General features: G+C 53.2%; 1 protein-coding gene across 3 annotated transcripts in view; it reads right to left on the bottom strand.

The window, feature by feature from the left end:
- TMEM120B (transmembrane protein 120B) overlaps window positions 1-15,656 on the bottom strand; it is a 71,227-nt gene that overhangs the window by 12,522 nt on the left and 43,049 nt on the right. For all 3 annotated transcript variants that reach the window (XM_034934683.4, XM_063593740.1, XM_034934684.3), the window contains one exon: window positions 7,829-7,918. In XM_034934683.4, the coding sequence (XP_034790574.1) occupies window positions 7,829-7,918 (90 nt within the window). The remainder of the gene's footprint in view (window positions 1-7,828; window positions 7,919-15,656) is intronic.

Here is a 15,656-nt window from a genome sequence, read left to right as displayed (position 1 = left end):
CCCAGCTAAATTTTTTTTTTTTTTAGAGACAGGGTCTTGCTATGTTGCCCCGACTGGTCTCAAATTCCTGGGCTCAAGCAATCCTCTTGCCTTGGCCTTCCAAAGTGCTAGGATTATAGTCGTGACCCACTGTGCCTGGCCAGACATTCTTACACAGGACTGCAGCTATGACATTGCCCTGTACAGAAGCAGAGGCTGATGGATGCCACATGCGGCACCTCACACCATCTCCGAGGCAGCTTCTCCCCAGGAGCCACATGCCCCAGGCCCATCTCCTGTCATCTCAGTGACAGGAGGCCCTTGCCCAGCCCTGGACTTCATCTATCCAGTCCAGAGGCTATGGGAACTCTGTTTCCAGAACTCAGCACTCCCCCAGCTGGGTTTTTTGGGGGGTTTTTTTGCTTTTTTTTTTTTTTTTTTTTGAGACAGTCTTGCTCTATTGCCCAGGCTGGAGTGCAATGGCACATTCTTGGCTCACTACAACCTCCGCCTCCTGGGTTCAGGCAATTCTCCTGCCTCAGTCTCCCGAGTAGCTGCGACTACAGGCGCCTGCCACCACACCCAGCTAATTTTTGTATTTTTAGTAGAGACAGGATTTCAACAGGTTGGCCAAGCTGGTCTCGAACTCCTGACCTCAGGGGATCCACCTGCCTCGGCCTCCCAAAGTGCTGGGATTACAGGCATGAGTCACTGCACCCGGCCCAGCTGGGGGCTCTTGATCCACAGTTGGGTAGAGCCTGATTGTCACCCCCCACCCCCAGCATCAGGGGCAGCCTAGGAAAAAAGGAGTTGGACCCCTCAACCCTGTAACCTTCAACATCCCAGAGTGTGTCTCAGGCCTTGGCTGGCCTCCCCAGGCTCCTCTAGTCCAAACACATGGCAGCAACTTGCCAAATGCACCCAGGAGCAGCCAACTCCCTCCTCCCCAGGACTGGGAGGTGGAGGCTGGGGATGCTCGTGGGAACAGTCATTAACCTTCATCCCTCCAGAACTCTCTTGGGACTGGGCAGGGAAATGGGTCCACACACACACACCCACGTGCTTTCTCTTTTTTTTCCAGGCAGGGTCTCGCATACGCACATCGTAAGAACGAGACTGGATCTAAACCATCGCTCTTCCCTTGACGGCCCATGCAACAGTTCTGGACATAAATTGGCTTTTCAAGCAACAGCCTGTGTGTTCCCCAGGAGTTATGCTGAGGGGCAAGGTTTTATGCAGCTCTGTGTTCACAGCACTAACAGCACCAGGTAAACAACAGGCACTCAATAAATGTTGACATGAATGATGCCTGGGAGGTGTGGCTGGTGAAAGCAGCAGCTAATCTGGATGCCACCAGCACAGAGGTGACAGGAGATTGTTGCAGGTGCCACGTGCGGTCATGGGGACAGGGTGAGATGTCCATCTACTTCTTTGTCCCCAGAAAACCCCCACCTCCACTCATGTATCCTAGTCTTGCCTGTCAGAGTCTAAGAAGCCCCTGGGCTCCAAATTTCTGACAGCAAAGGCAGTTGGCCAGATCCCCCAACTTCCAGCTTGAAGAGCAACCAGGAGGTCTCTCTGCAACCTCCCAGAGCTCTGCAGAGCCACGTCAGCCCTCAGCACTTGGCGGGCGCCACACTCCTTTGTCCTGCTCCCAAAGCTCCCCTGAAAAATGCCCTCTGTCTAGGAGCAGCCTGAGGCAGACACAGACTCCAGGCAACAAGCCTGACTGAGCAGCAGCTTTTCATTTCACAGCTCGCCGTGCCCAGAGCCCAGCTCTGACAGATGCCACCAATAAACACAGCTCAGTGACATCGGGTGAGGCTAGAAATCGCTCCTTCCCTGGCCCGGCATTCACAAGCCCAGGCGTCCATCTGCACACCCCAGGGCTCTGGGCTGGTTGTGTGCACATGTGTTTATATAGCCATTTTATTGTGATGTAATTCAGATACCATACAATTCACTCATTGAAAGTGTACAACTGAGTGGTTTTTAGTATATTCACAGAGTTGTGCAACTGTCACCAGAATCTATTTTAAAACCTTTTTATCATTGCAGAAAGAAACCTACACCCATTTGCAGTCACTCTCTGGGCTCATTTCACCACAGAAGTTAAAGCTTGCAGGGGCAGCTGGGCGCGGTGGCTCACGCCTGTAATCCCAGCACTTTGGGAGGCCGAGGCGGGCAGATCACGAGGTCAGGAGATCGAGACCATCCTGGCTAACATAGTGAAACCCCGTCTCTACTAAAAAATACAAAAATTAGCCGGGCGTGGTGGCAGGCACCTGTAGTCCCAGCTACTCGGGAGGTTGAGGCAGGAGAATGGCGTGAACCCGGGACGCGGAGCTCGCAGTGAGCCGAGATCGCACCACTGCACTCCAGCCTGGGCGACAGAGCGAGACTCCATCTCAAACAAAACAAAACAAAAAAGAAACCTTGCAGGAGCTCACGGCCTTTTTTTATTTTATGAGCTCCAGGAGGAGCAGGTGCATCAATGGCCAGACGTAGGGACAGCATGTCCCGATATCTGGAAATTGCAAGGGTAGACTTCTCCCTTCAGGACACATTAACATGGCTGTGAGTGTGCAGGAGATATGTGCACCAGCCACTGTGAACCCCAGGCCGTTCCTGGCTCTGTGCCTTGGGCCATCTAGACAGTGGGGAATGGCTTCTCCACTGAGGATCCCTCCTAGAAAAGCCAGTTGGAGGCAGGCACCTAGGCTGGCTCCCTAGAAAACCAAACATGATCACCGAGTCATTACTCATTCTGGCCCAGAACTAACTGTAATAGACATCGGCTGTTTTGCCCAGTTGCTGATCACAGCCCATCCTCATTGGGTGGCCTCTGCTTTGCCCCTGTGGGGAACCACCTCACCCCCACACTCAGTCTGGGTGGCTGGGATAGACCACAGTCTTATACCCAAGCACATGACCCCCAGCCAACCAATCAGGACCCTCTGCAGTCCTCTGGCAACAGTGACTGGCTCTCAGAGATCAGTAGGTCACTGAAGCCTGGCCAATCAGAAGTCTGTGTCAAGATTCCAACTGGGGTGGAGGGAGGTCTGTCAGCCCAGGGGTTACTGCTGGTGGGAGGCCTGCCTGGGGGCCGCTGGGGGCCATCGCAGGGGAAAACAGAACAGGGAGCTGGAGCCGGGCCATGAACACCTCCTGAGCCCTCCTGACCTCCTTGAATGGAAATTCCCAGTTACATGCGCCCATAAGACCCCTTCAGGTTTAGTCCCTATGGGATGGTTTTCCATCATTTTCAAGTTTACAAGAGAAGCTGACTTGCTTATTATGCTGAGCTGATGAGTGGCATCTCACTTGGCAGGCACCAGACACAAACCGAGGGTGGCTTCATATCTCGATGAGGAAGTCCCCACCCCTACCTGCTCCCCTGACCACACCTCCTGTCCCAATTCAAATCTCAGGTGCAGCCAGAACTGGACAAAAGCGCCTCCATCAGACAAAACAGGGCAGCAGGCCCCCAGGAGGCCCGTAGGGTTCAGCGACGCCGTCTCTAGAATGCCGTGATGGCCCCAGGACCCTTCCTCACCGCAGAACTTCGGTTTGGGTCACTTCAGCAAAGACTGTGGGGTGTTGACAGCGCGCACCAGCCCCGAGTGAGTGGATGCTTCAGGGATGAGAAACTAGAGTTCATCCCAGTCTCACCTCCCACCGCCTCCACACAGGCTCTCCTGCAAGGGCTTCTGAGCTACTCCCTGGTAAAGAACCAAGCAGGAGGGGAGGCCTCCAAGGCATCTCCCTTGCCTGCCCCCAGGATCAATCAGCCCTGAGGAGGAGCTGGAGGAGGGCGGAGGCTAAATCTCCAACAGATGCGGAAGATGAGTCACAAGTTTGAGTCACTCGGATTTAGCCCACCTGCCTTGCTCCCTCCCCGACAAGCTGGCCCCAGCTCCTGTAGTCCTTCTATTAGGTTGGTGCAAAAAATGACTGCAAAACACAAATACTTTTAGACTAACCTAAATAGAAGATAACGCATCTATTTGGGCCCAGAGGCCCCATTCCAGACTCCACTTGCCCATTCAAATGCCTGCCTCAGACCACCAAGGGGAGACAGGCCTGGAGGAATGGTTCCATTGCAACCTCAAATTCCTTGAACCATATATGCCATAAAAGGTCCTTAGTAAAAAAAACTCGGGGCTGGGCACGGTGGCTCATGCCTCTAATCCCAGCACTTCGGAAGGCCGAGGTGAGCAGATCACCTGAGGTCAGGAGTTCAAGATCAGCCTGGCCAGCACGGTGAAACCCCATCTCTACTAAAAATACAAAAATTAGCTAGGCATGGTGGTGTGCACCTCTAATCCCAGCTACTTGGGAGGCTGAGGCAGGAAAATTGCTTGAACCCAGAAGGCGGAGGCTGCAGTGAGCCAAGAACACACCACTGCACTCCAGCCTAAGCGACAGAGCACGACTCTGTCTCAAAAAAAAAAAAAAAAGAAAAGAAAAGAAAGAAAAGAAAAAAACCTCTGTGGGTGCTCCCAGGAGGCAGAGTATAAGTTATCTTGGAGTCCTTAGTTCAGTGTTTGGTACTTAAGAGACACTCAATAAATGTCTGATGAATGGCAGATGGAGGGTAGAGCAGACTCACACGAAGCTTTGAATTGCAAGCTCAGGGACAACCATCCCTGCTCTCCTGTCAGAGAGTGAACTCCAGGAACTCTGAACAGCTCCTGCTAAACTGTTAGGCAAGGGAGGCTGGCTTTGGAAGTCCATTTTTGCCCTGTTAGCAGCCCTCTCTGTTTTGCTGGAGAGGCCCACACTTGCAGAGACCTCCATTCAGTGCTGCTCCCATCTCTCTGGTCACCCCCCATCCACAGCGTCACATTAGAATAAAAAGCTGCCCAGAGTAACTCTTACTAAAGTGTTAATGATTGCTAGAGGCATCACATGCCCCGGAGCACTTTTTCTTTTTGTCAGGGTCTCACTTGCCTAGGCTGGAGTGCAGTGGCCTCAACCTCCTGGGCTCATACAATCCTCCCACCTCAGCCTCCTGAGTAGCTAGGACTACAGGTGTACACCACCATGCCTGGCTAATTTTTTTTTAGACCGAGTTTCACTCTTGTTGCCCAGGCTGGAGTGCAGTGGCATGATCTCGGCTCACCGCAACCTCAGCCTCCCGGGTTCAAGCAATTCTCCTGCCTCAGCCTTCCTGAGTAGCTGGGATTACAGGCATGCACCACCACGCCCGGCTAATTTTCTATTTTTAGGAGAGATGGGGTTTCCCCATGTTGGTCAGGCTGGTCTCAAACTCCTGACCTCAGGTGATCCACCCGCCTTGGCCTCCCAAAGTGCTGGCATTACAGGCATGAGCCACCGCGCCCGGCCCATGCCTGGTTAATTTTTTAATTAGCTGGGACTACAGGCACACACCACCATGCCCAGCTAATTTTTTTTTTTTTTTTTTTGGTAAAGATGAAGTCTTATTTTGTTGCCCAGGCTGGTCTTGAACTCCTGGGCTCCAGTGATCCGCCCACCTCTGCCTCCCAAAATGCTGGGATTACAGGCGTGAGCCACCATGCCTGGCCTACACACTGATGTTTTCTAAATGGCTGTGTGCTACAAGGCTGCATTCGTGAAACTTCCTGTTGCCCTCAGGAGGCCAGGCAGGAGGGGGGCTCTCCTTACCTCCAGGCTCTATGTTCAGTGTAGGGCAGGGACCTGCCATAAGAAACCACAAGGCAAACAAGTGGGAAGGTGGCACATTAGGCGGTGGGGGCTGCGCAGCTCCTGGGTGTTCCTCACTAGTTCCCAGGAGGAAGGAGGAAGCAGGAGCTTGTTACTTTTTGTTTCAGGAAAGAACAGGAACCAGAATGGCACGTTGCCAGGGCGCGGTGGCTCACACCTGTAATCCCAACACTTTGGGAGGCCAAGGAGGGCAGATCACTTGAGGTCAGGAGTTTGAGACCAGCCTGGCCAACATGATGAAACCCAGTCTCTACTAAAAATACAAAAATTAGCTGGGCGTGGTGGCGCGCACCTGTGATCCTAGCTACTCGGGAGGCTGAGACAGAAGAATCGCTTCAACGGGGAGGCAGAGGTTGCAGTGAGCTGAGATGGTGCCACTGCACTCCAGTCTAGGCCACAGAACAAGACTCCATCTCGGCCAGGCGCAGTGGCTCACGCCTGTAATCCCAGCACTTTGGGAGGCTGAGGTGGGCGGATCACGAGGTCAGGAGATCGAGACCATCCTGGCTAACACAGTGAAACCCCATCTCTATTAAAAATACAAAAAATTAGCCGGATGTGGTGGCGGGCGCCTGTAGTCCCAGCTACTCAAGAGGCTGAGGCAGGAGAATGGCGTGAACCCGGGAGGCGGAGGTTGCAGTGAGCCGAGATTGTGCCACTGCACTCCAGCCTGGGCGACAGAGCAAGACTTCGTCTTAAAAAAAAAAAAAAAAAAAAAAAAGGCATGCCGAGGTTCCAATGGCCACCCCCAAAAGGAATTAGACCTTTGGAAAATAGGTCCTCCAGGTGGCAAGTCATGGGTTTTAACTGGGTCTCAAGACTCAGCTTAGAGGCAGGCAGGGCAGGAAGGAGACTGAGAGAAAACAACAGGGCTTCTCGCACTCAGAGCCCTTCAGAGATGGGGGCCAAGGGAACCCCCAGTCTTGCCTGGACTCACTCAGCACCACTGTGACACACCCACTCCCCCGTGGGACTCTGAAACAGTCCAAAGAGGATACATGGCTTGCCCAGGGTCACAGGGCTGCTCAGTGACTGCACTGGGACCGGAACCCAGGAGTCCACACTCCTAGCCCGGCCTCTGTCCTCCCCAGCATCATCTCTCTGGTGGGGCAGGTTTGGCCTAATATCCTCTTCACCTGTCCACTCTCCCCTCTATCTCCCCGGAGAAGACCACCCACCCACTCGTCACCAAAACCCGTCCATCCTCCTAGTAACAGTCTCCCAGTTTTCCTCTGAGGAACCATTCCTCTCCTGACACTCAGCTTCTCCGCTCCCAGTGACGGCTATCAGGGTGGGTGTGAGGCTCAAGCCTGGCCAGTCACAGCACTGCAATCCCTGGCAACAGTGACTGGTTCAGGGATAGGTACATGATCCATTCTGCACCTGGACATAGCCAGTGCGACCCAGTGAGAGTCTTGGAAGAGAGGAATGTGCTCCGTTTGCTGGGAATGCTATAAATAGTGACATGAGCCTGGAGTTGCTGGGTGCCCCAATAGCAGCCTGAGATAAACACAACACAGAAGGCAGAAGTGAGAGACGGAGAGCACTTGGATCAAGACTTAACTGAAGGCAGAACAATGGGTCACCTCTTTTTTTTTTTTTTTTTTGAGACAGAGTCCTGCATTGTCCCTGGGCTGGAGTGCAATGGTGCGATCTCAGCTCACTGCAACCTCTGCCTCCTGGGTTCACGCTATTCTGCCTCAGCCTTCTGAGTAGCTGGGACCACACCCGGCTAATTTTTTGTATTTTTAGTAGAGACAGGATTTCACTATGTTGGCCAGACTGGTCTCCATCTCCTGACCTCGTGATCTGCCCCCCTCGGCCTCCCAAAGTGCTAGGATTACAGGCGTGAGCCACCGTGCCATGCCGCTCACTTCTTTTTATGAGAAAATATGTTTCTTATTGTGTTGAGCCAGTCTGAGTTAGGTCTTCTATTGCTCATAAGCAAGAGGCTGATCATAAACAAGAGCTGCCGCATCAACAGCATCAGCTTTCCTCCTTCCTGGATCTGAACAGTCACAGAGCAACCCCCAAGGAGGAGAGGAATGCAGCCTGAGGGTGTCGGCCCCCATCTGACGCCCCTCGTGACATTTCCCTTTAACTCCTCTTGTGCTCCCCACAAAGCCAGGCCCCCAGGTACCTTGAGCCGTTGCTGATGAGAATGCTCTCCCGAATGGTCAGGGTGCAGTAATACCACACCAGCAGGAAGTTGAAGACTTCGTCAGTCACCCTGTGCAAGGAAACAGCCCCCGGGAGGGGTGCGGGCGTGAGAACCAGGCACAGCCATCCCACCCTCACCTCACAGAGCAGCAAACCAGGCTGAGGGCTGCCCACAGCACGCGCTGCCTCTGGAAGCCCTTATGACACCAGGGAGGCAGGGGGAGCTTGGTCTCTTGAGCGTCTTCCCCGGCCCTGCAAATGCCTCTGCACCTCCTCATCTTTCTCCCTGAGTCCCACCTGTGCTTCAAGCTCCAGCTGAGTCTCCCCCTCCTTCCCTGACCACTCAGCCCAGGGCAACCTGTCTGTCTTCTAAACTCTTCCCATGTGATGTGAAATTTCTGGTGGGATGTTAATGGAAGGACTTTAAGAACGGGAGACTTGGCCAGGCGTGGTGGCTCCCGCCTGTAATCCCAGCACTTGGGGAGGCCGAGACAGATGGATCACTTGAGGCCAGGAGTTCGAGACCAGTTTGGCCAACATGGTGAAACTCCATCTCTACTAAAAATACAAAAATTACCAGGGTGTGGTGGCACACACCTGTAGTCCCAGCTGCTTGGGAGGCTGAGGTAGGAGAATTGCTTGAACCCAGGAAGTGGAGGTTGCAGTGAGCTGAGATCGTGCCATTGCACTCCAGCCTGAGCGACAGAGGGAGACTCTGTCCCCAAAAAAAACAAAAGAATGGGAGACTTAATGTTCTATTTAAGATTGCCTGCAGTGTTAAGATATAAACTCCCTCTGTCCCCTTAAAGCATCTGTAAACTTTGTTACATGTATTTAATACAAAAAATTACCTATGGGCCCTACCGTCTGTGATGTTAGAGAGTTAGAGTAGGTAGCTAATCAGATATAAACAGGGCCCCCTCCAACCAGGAATGTCAGGTTACCATCAGGTAATGGTCAGGTGGTTGTTAACTGTCTCTCTTAAATAATAATTGGCCACACCCAGTGCCAGGGAAAGGCAATCTCCCTATAGATAGGAAAAACATGAAGCTGGTGATCAGCAGCCTCCTGGTAAGATCTCAGGAGCTGGGCAAGTGGGCTCAAGCATGTGCACTAGGAGGCAAAATGACAGCATTTAACTCGTACATGACTTTCCGGGGACATTCCACCGGCAAAGGGAAGGATGCCTCAAGTGAGCATGTGTGCAACTCCAGGAAACAAACTGCGCACGCGCCCCTCCCAGTTCGCAGGCCACTGCGCATGCAGACAGCCCACCCCAAGGGAAGAATCAGAGGAGGGTCACCAGACCCCCGGAAGTCTGCCAGCATATAAGACCCCAGGTCAAAGGGCACACCGCACACTTGTCCTCCAAGATGCCCGCTCGGCCCTCTTCTAAGTGTACTTTACTTTTTCTTTTTTTTTTGAGAGTCTCGCTCAGGCTGGAGTGCAGTGGCGCAATCTTGGCTCACTGCAACCTCTGCCTCCCGGGTTCAACCGATTCTCCTGCCTCAGCCTCCCGAGTAGCTGGGACTACAGGCATACTCCACCACACCCAGCTAATTTTTTTTTTTTTTTTTTTTTTTTTGAGACGTAGTTTCGCTCTGGGGCCAGGCTGGAGTGCGGTGGCGTGATCTCGGCTTACTGCAACCTCCGCCTCCTGGGTTCAAGTGATTTTCCTGCCTCAGCCTCCTGAGTAGCTGGGACTATGGGTGCACACCACGATGCCCAGCTGATTTTTGTACTTTTAGTAGAGAAGAGGTTTCACCATGTTGGTCAGGATGGTCTCGATCTCTTGACCTCGTGATCCACCTGCCTCGGCTTCCCAAAGTGCTGGGATTACAGGCGTGAGTTATCGCACCCGGCCTGATTTTTGTATTTTTAGTAGAGATGGGGTTTCACCATGTTGGCCAGGCTGGTATCGAACTCCTGACCACAAGTGATTCACCCAACTCAGCCTCCCAAAAGTGCTGGCATTACAGGCATGAGCCACTGTGCCCAGTGGCTTTTCATTCCTGCTCTAAAGCGTTTTGTTTGTTTGACACGGAGTTTCACTCTTTCACCCAGGCTGGAGTGCAATGGTGCGATCTCGGCTCACTGCAACCTCCACCTCCTGGGTTCAAGCGATTTTCTTGCCTCAGCCTCCAGAGTAGATGGGATTACAGGCGCCTGCCACCACACCCAGCTAATCTTTGTATTTTCAACAGAGACAGGGTTTCACCACACTGGCCAGGCTGGTCTCAAACTCCTGACCTCAGGTGATCCACCTGCCTCGGCCTCTCAAAGTGTTGGGACTACAGGCGTGAGCCACCGCATCCGGCCAAGCTTTTTAATATACTTTCAGTCCTGCTCTAAAACTTGTTTCTTCTTCTGCCTTATGCCCCTCAGTCAAATTCTTTCTTCTGAAGAGGCAAGAATGGAGGTCGCTGCAGACCCGTTTGGATTTGCCGCAGGGAACTTGAATACCACCACCACTAACACTAACGGGAGAACTTTAAGAACAGGAGACTTGGCTGGGTGTGGTGGCTCACGCCTGTAATCCCAGCACTTTGGGAGGCCGAGGGGAGTGAGCGAGACTCCACCTCAGAAAAAAAAAAAAAAAACAGTAGACACTCTATGTTCTATTTTAGGTTGTCTGCAGTGTTAAGCTATAAACTCCCTGTGTCCCCTTAAACCATCTGTAAACTTTGTTACATATATAAAAAAATCCCAGTGGGCCATATTGTCTGTAACACTAACTGAAGAACTCCTTTTCCTCCTCCATGGTGACCACAGCACGGGGCTGGGCCGTCCTCCTCCATGGTGACCACAGCATGGGGCTGGGCCGTCCTCCTCCATGGTGACCACAGCACGGGGCTGGGCCGTCCTCCTCCATGGTGACCACAGCACGGGGCTGGGCCGTCCTCCTCCATGGTGACCACAGCACGGGGCTGGGCCGTCCTCCTCCATGGTGACCACAGCATGGGGCTGGGCCGTCCTCCTCCATGGTGACCACAGCACGGGGCTGGGCCGTCCTCCTCCATGGTGACCACAGCACGGGGCTAGGCCGTCCTCCTCCATGGTGACCACAGCACGGGGCTGGGCCGATCCAGCTTTGAAGGCGACAGACCCGGGCTGTGGAGCATGCTGTACCTGGTCGGCATGGAGGGCCGGCAGACCACTGTGTGGGGATTATCAGAGCCCCACTGGCCTCAGCCCTGCAATCTGTGAAGTGGAGAGGCCGACCCACCATGTGAGCATCCCCAGGGAAAAGAACTCTGCGAGAGAGTCAGTGACAGACGCCCCTCTGAGGGCTTCCCCACCACTGCCAGTCTGTCTGAGGAGGCACTGACAAAGGCTTTGTCTTTGGCAATTTTTTTCTGTTTTTAGAGTCAGGCTGGAGTGCAGTGACGTGATCATGGCCCACTGTAGCCTTAATCTCCTGGGCTCAAGCGATCCTCTCACCTCAGACTCCTAAGTAGGTGGGAATACTGGTGCACAATACCACATCAGGCTAATTTTAAAAACTTTTCTCGGCTGGGCACAGTGGCTTGCGCCTATAATTCCAGCACTCTGGGAGGCTAACGTGGGTGGATCACTTGAGGTCAGGAGTTCAAGACCAGCCTGGCCAACATGGTGAAACCCCATCTCTATTAAAAATACAAAAAAATCGGCTGGGCGTGGTGGCTCACGCCTGTAATCCCAACACTTTGGGAGGCCGAGGCGGGTGGATCATGAGGTCAGGAGATCGAGACCATCCTGGCTAACATGGTGAAACCCCGTCTCTACTAAAAATACAAAAAAGTAGCCGGGCATGGTGGCGGGCACCTGTAGTCCCAGCTACTCGGGAGGCTGAGGCAGGAGAATGGCGTGAACCCGGGAGGCAGAGCTTGCAGTGAGCCAAGATCGTGCCACTGCACTCCAGCCTGGGCGACAAAGCAAGACTCTGTCTCAAAAAAAATAATAATAATAATAATAATTAGCCGGGCGCAGTGGTAAGCACCTGTAGTCCCAGCTACTTGGGAGGCTGAGGCAGGAGAATGGTGTGAACCCGGGAGGCGGAGCTTGCAGTGAGCCAAGATCGCGCCACTGCACTCCAGCCTCGGAGACAGAGTGAGACTCTGTCTCAAAAAAACAAAACAAAACAAAATACAAAAAATTATCCGGGTGTGGTGGTGCGCTCCTGTGATCTCAGCTACTCAGGATGCTGAGGCAGGTGAATCGCTTGAACCCAGGAGACAGAGGTTGCAGTGAGCTGAGATCACACCACTGTACTCCAGCCTGGGTGACAGAGTGAGACTCTGTCTCAAAAATATAAATAATAAATAAGTGACCCCCCCACCGCCCGGGGAGGCCGAGCTCCCTCCCTTGCCACACTCATTTCCTGTTCAAGTCATGTTGACCTCTGATGTCCTCAGAGCTGTGCTTCTGAGACTGCGGACGCTCTCTGGTGCTGCCGAAGTCATGACGGACACCGTACACTGGCCCTGCTACTCTCAGGCACCGTCCTCAGCTAGTGTCCTCAGCAGCCCTGCACGGGAGGTGCATGTCTTCTCCCTGCTCTCCAGGTGGGGAGTGTCAGCTCAGGAGAGCAACTGACTTGCCCACAGTCCCACAGCCGGGAAGAGGCAGAGCCAGATTTGAACTGAGGCCCTGAGATTCCAGGGTCTGTTCCTGACTCTCTTGAGACGAACTCTGTGAGCAAAGGTTCAGCAAGGTGTGGGCAGAGAGTGACCGTTGTCTGTGACCACAAAGTAGGGCCACAAAGCTTCAAAGCAGTTGCATCCTCCTTTCATTTTGCCCCCAGGGCCCTTACAGTTGGTGAAATCATCTCCCAGTTTAGGGAGAGAAATGGAGGAGATTGGGGGGGGTTCCCTCCCTTTTATGAAGATAGACTGCACCCAGTGGCCATTTCTGTTCCCATACTGGATAAGTCTGTGTGACACTGGGAGGTACATGGGACCTTCCCTGTTGGGGTCAAGGACAAAGACTTTAGGAGTTTGAGACCAGCTAAGACTGGTCATAGCAAGACTCCATCTAGAGACAGAGTTTTGCTCTTTTGTTCAAGTAATTCTCCTGCCTTGGCCTCCCGAGTAGCTGGGATTACAGATGCATGCCATCAGGCCCGACTAATTTTTGTATTTTTTGTAGAGAGGGGGTTTCGCCATGTTGCCCAGGCTGGTTTTGAACTCCTGGGCTCAAGTGATCCTCCAACCTCAGCCTTCCAAAGTGCTGGGATTACAGGCATGAACCACCACACCCGGCCCATCTCAAGAGTCTTAATCACATCTGCAGAGTCCCTTCTGTAAGGTAACTTATTCACGGGCTCTGGAGACCAGGACATGAACATCTTTGGGGATCATTATTCAGCACTAGGCAGAGACTAATTATTGGGAACTTATAACCTTGCAGGCATTTTGCATAGATGATCGCTCTGGATCCTTGGACACTACAGAACTGGTTCCTAAAGCAGGTGCACTTACCACATCCCTGTCGGCATGACTTCCAACTACCAGAACCCGCCACTCTGGGTATTCCTGGGGGGCTTTATCAAGGCACCAGCATCTACTCTGCTGGTGCAAGGTGCAGATCAGAAGGGTGGAGCAATTAACACCCTCTGGGGACAGTCCTCAACTGCCCCAACTGATAGCAAATGGTGGATAAATACCCCAGCTCCCTCACCCTCAGGTGGGATAACTCTGAGGCATGTTCTACGCTGTCCCCTCATTCCCTAGCAGTATTGAGCTCCAGCTACCCACAGGATAATGCTTTCTTGCCTCACTTCCCATTCCCCTACCAGTGTCTCCTGGGATCACCTGCTGAATAAACTACTGGCACTAAAATGCTTGTCTTGGGGGTCTCTTCTGGGCCAACCCACACTAAGACAGTACCACTTCCCATTTTACAGATCACACAGACGGCAAGCACTGGAGTGAGGTCCAAACCCAAGCCCACTCGAGCCAAAATTAACTCTGACTACCTCTTTCCTGGCCTGGTTCAAACCTGATAGAGGACAGTCCTAACCAGGGACAGCCTCTTGGCCTGAAGGCAGCAGCAGGAGGCTTCCAACTCTCCTGCTGCCTCACCAAAGCCTCCAAACGCCCAAGGAGTACTGGTGGAGTAGATGTCCTGGAGCCTGTGGAAAAGGTGAGGAGACAGACAGAGAGGCCCAGGGATCCACTTCAGGTCACACAGCCCGTGAGTGGCAGAGCTGGACCCAGAACCCTTGAGGATGCTGGCCATGCCCAGCTGCAGGCTTAGTGGTACCAAGAAGGGCCTCCGGGTGGGGAGCCTAGCCAGGAAACCATCCCAAGAGGGGCAAGAAGAAGAAAAGAGAATCCTGCTCTGTGGACGCACTAGCTATGAAGCTGTGAGCCTTTTTCCCGTATGCCCGGTCTTAGCCCAAAACAACGGTGATGCTAACCGGTGCTAATATTTAAACAGGCACCAGTCTAACCAGTCTCCAGACACAGCTTCTCCTGCCCTCCAAGCTGCCCTGCCAAGTAGCTCCTGTCACGCTCACTGTATCTGTCAAGAAACTGAGGCTGGGAGAGGTTCGTCATTTGCCTAAGGTTAAACAGCAGGGCAGGCTTCCCGGGGGCACCGGCACAGAGATGAACAGCCTGTCCAATCCCCCTCCTCTGCCCCGTTTTTAGCCTATAGAAGGTGTACTGGGTTGAATAGCATCCTTCCAAAATTCATGTCCACTGGGACCTCAGAATGTGACCTTATTCGGAAACAGGGTCTTTGTAGATGGAATTAGTTAAAATGAGGTCATACTGTGTTAGGGTGGGCTCTAAATCCAGTGTCTAGTGTCCTTATACTAGGGAAGGAGGCCGTGTGGCGTGGTGACAGACACAGAGACGAGTGAAACACAGCTTTAAGCCAGGCAATACCAGGGCTTGCTGGCAATTCCCAGAAGCTGGAGAGGCGAGGAAGGGTCCTCCCTCCCCGAAGCCTGTGGAGCGGCATGGCCCTGCCACGCCCTGCTTTCAGACCGCCGGCTTCCAGAACTGTGGGAAAATGTGTCTGTCGTTTTAAGCCCCCAGTCTATGGTACTTAGTTACAGTGGCCCTAGGAGATGAACACAGAAGCAGGTGGGAGAAAAAGAGACGCCCAGGCCCTCGGGGAACCTTGGGCCTCAGGACAGCAAGGGTTTGCCTTCGGAGGGCCCTGGGGGTCCCTGTGCAAGGGACTGTGGCTGCACATTGACAACTTTTACCCTCTTTGAGGGTGGCACATGAGGAGTAGTACAGATGTGTGCAGCCTTTGCCCTCGTGGAAACAGGCCAGGCTCTGGGCAGCAGGCGAGCACGGGCCCAGGGCCTAAAAGAGCCTTTGTTTGGGCATTCAAGTGGCCAGACCAGCAGCCGGATGCCCAGCCAAGCGCCTGCCAGGCAATAAACGCTTGGCACATAGGCCAAATGCCCAAACCGTACTTGACCACTTCCCCTGGGGACAGAGAACCCAGGGCCAGAGAAAGGAACAGCAGCCCAGGCAGGGCAACAGCAGCCCACAGCCTCACGGCATGGCTGTGCTGCACTCGGACGGTACCAGCAGCTGGGGAGCACCCCCAGCAGCGCCTCCACGTGCCAGCCAGGGTGGAGCTTCCACACACGGTGCCAGCTCCCTGAACTGTCACAGCCCTGTGAGGCAGGGACTGCTGTCACCCTTGTTTTACAGATGGAGAGATTGAGGCTCCCAGAGGGAACCTGCCCATAGTAACAGCCAGTTGGTCTCAAAACCATTTTCTTTTCTCTTTTTCTCTCTTTTTTTAAAAATATAATTGGGATATAATTCACATACCATAAAACTTGTTCTTTTAAAGTATAT

Source organism: Pan paniscus, chromosome 10 (assembly GCF_029289425.2).
Source record: "Pan paniscus chromosome 10, NHGRI_mPanPan1-v2.0_pri, whole genome shotgun sequence".
NCBI classification, from domain to species: domain Eukaryota; kingdom Metazoa; phylum Chordata; class Mammalia; order Primates; family Hominidae; genus Pan; species Pan paniscus.
This window is presented reverse-complemented; position numbering and strand designations above follow the sequence as displayed.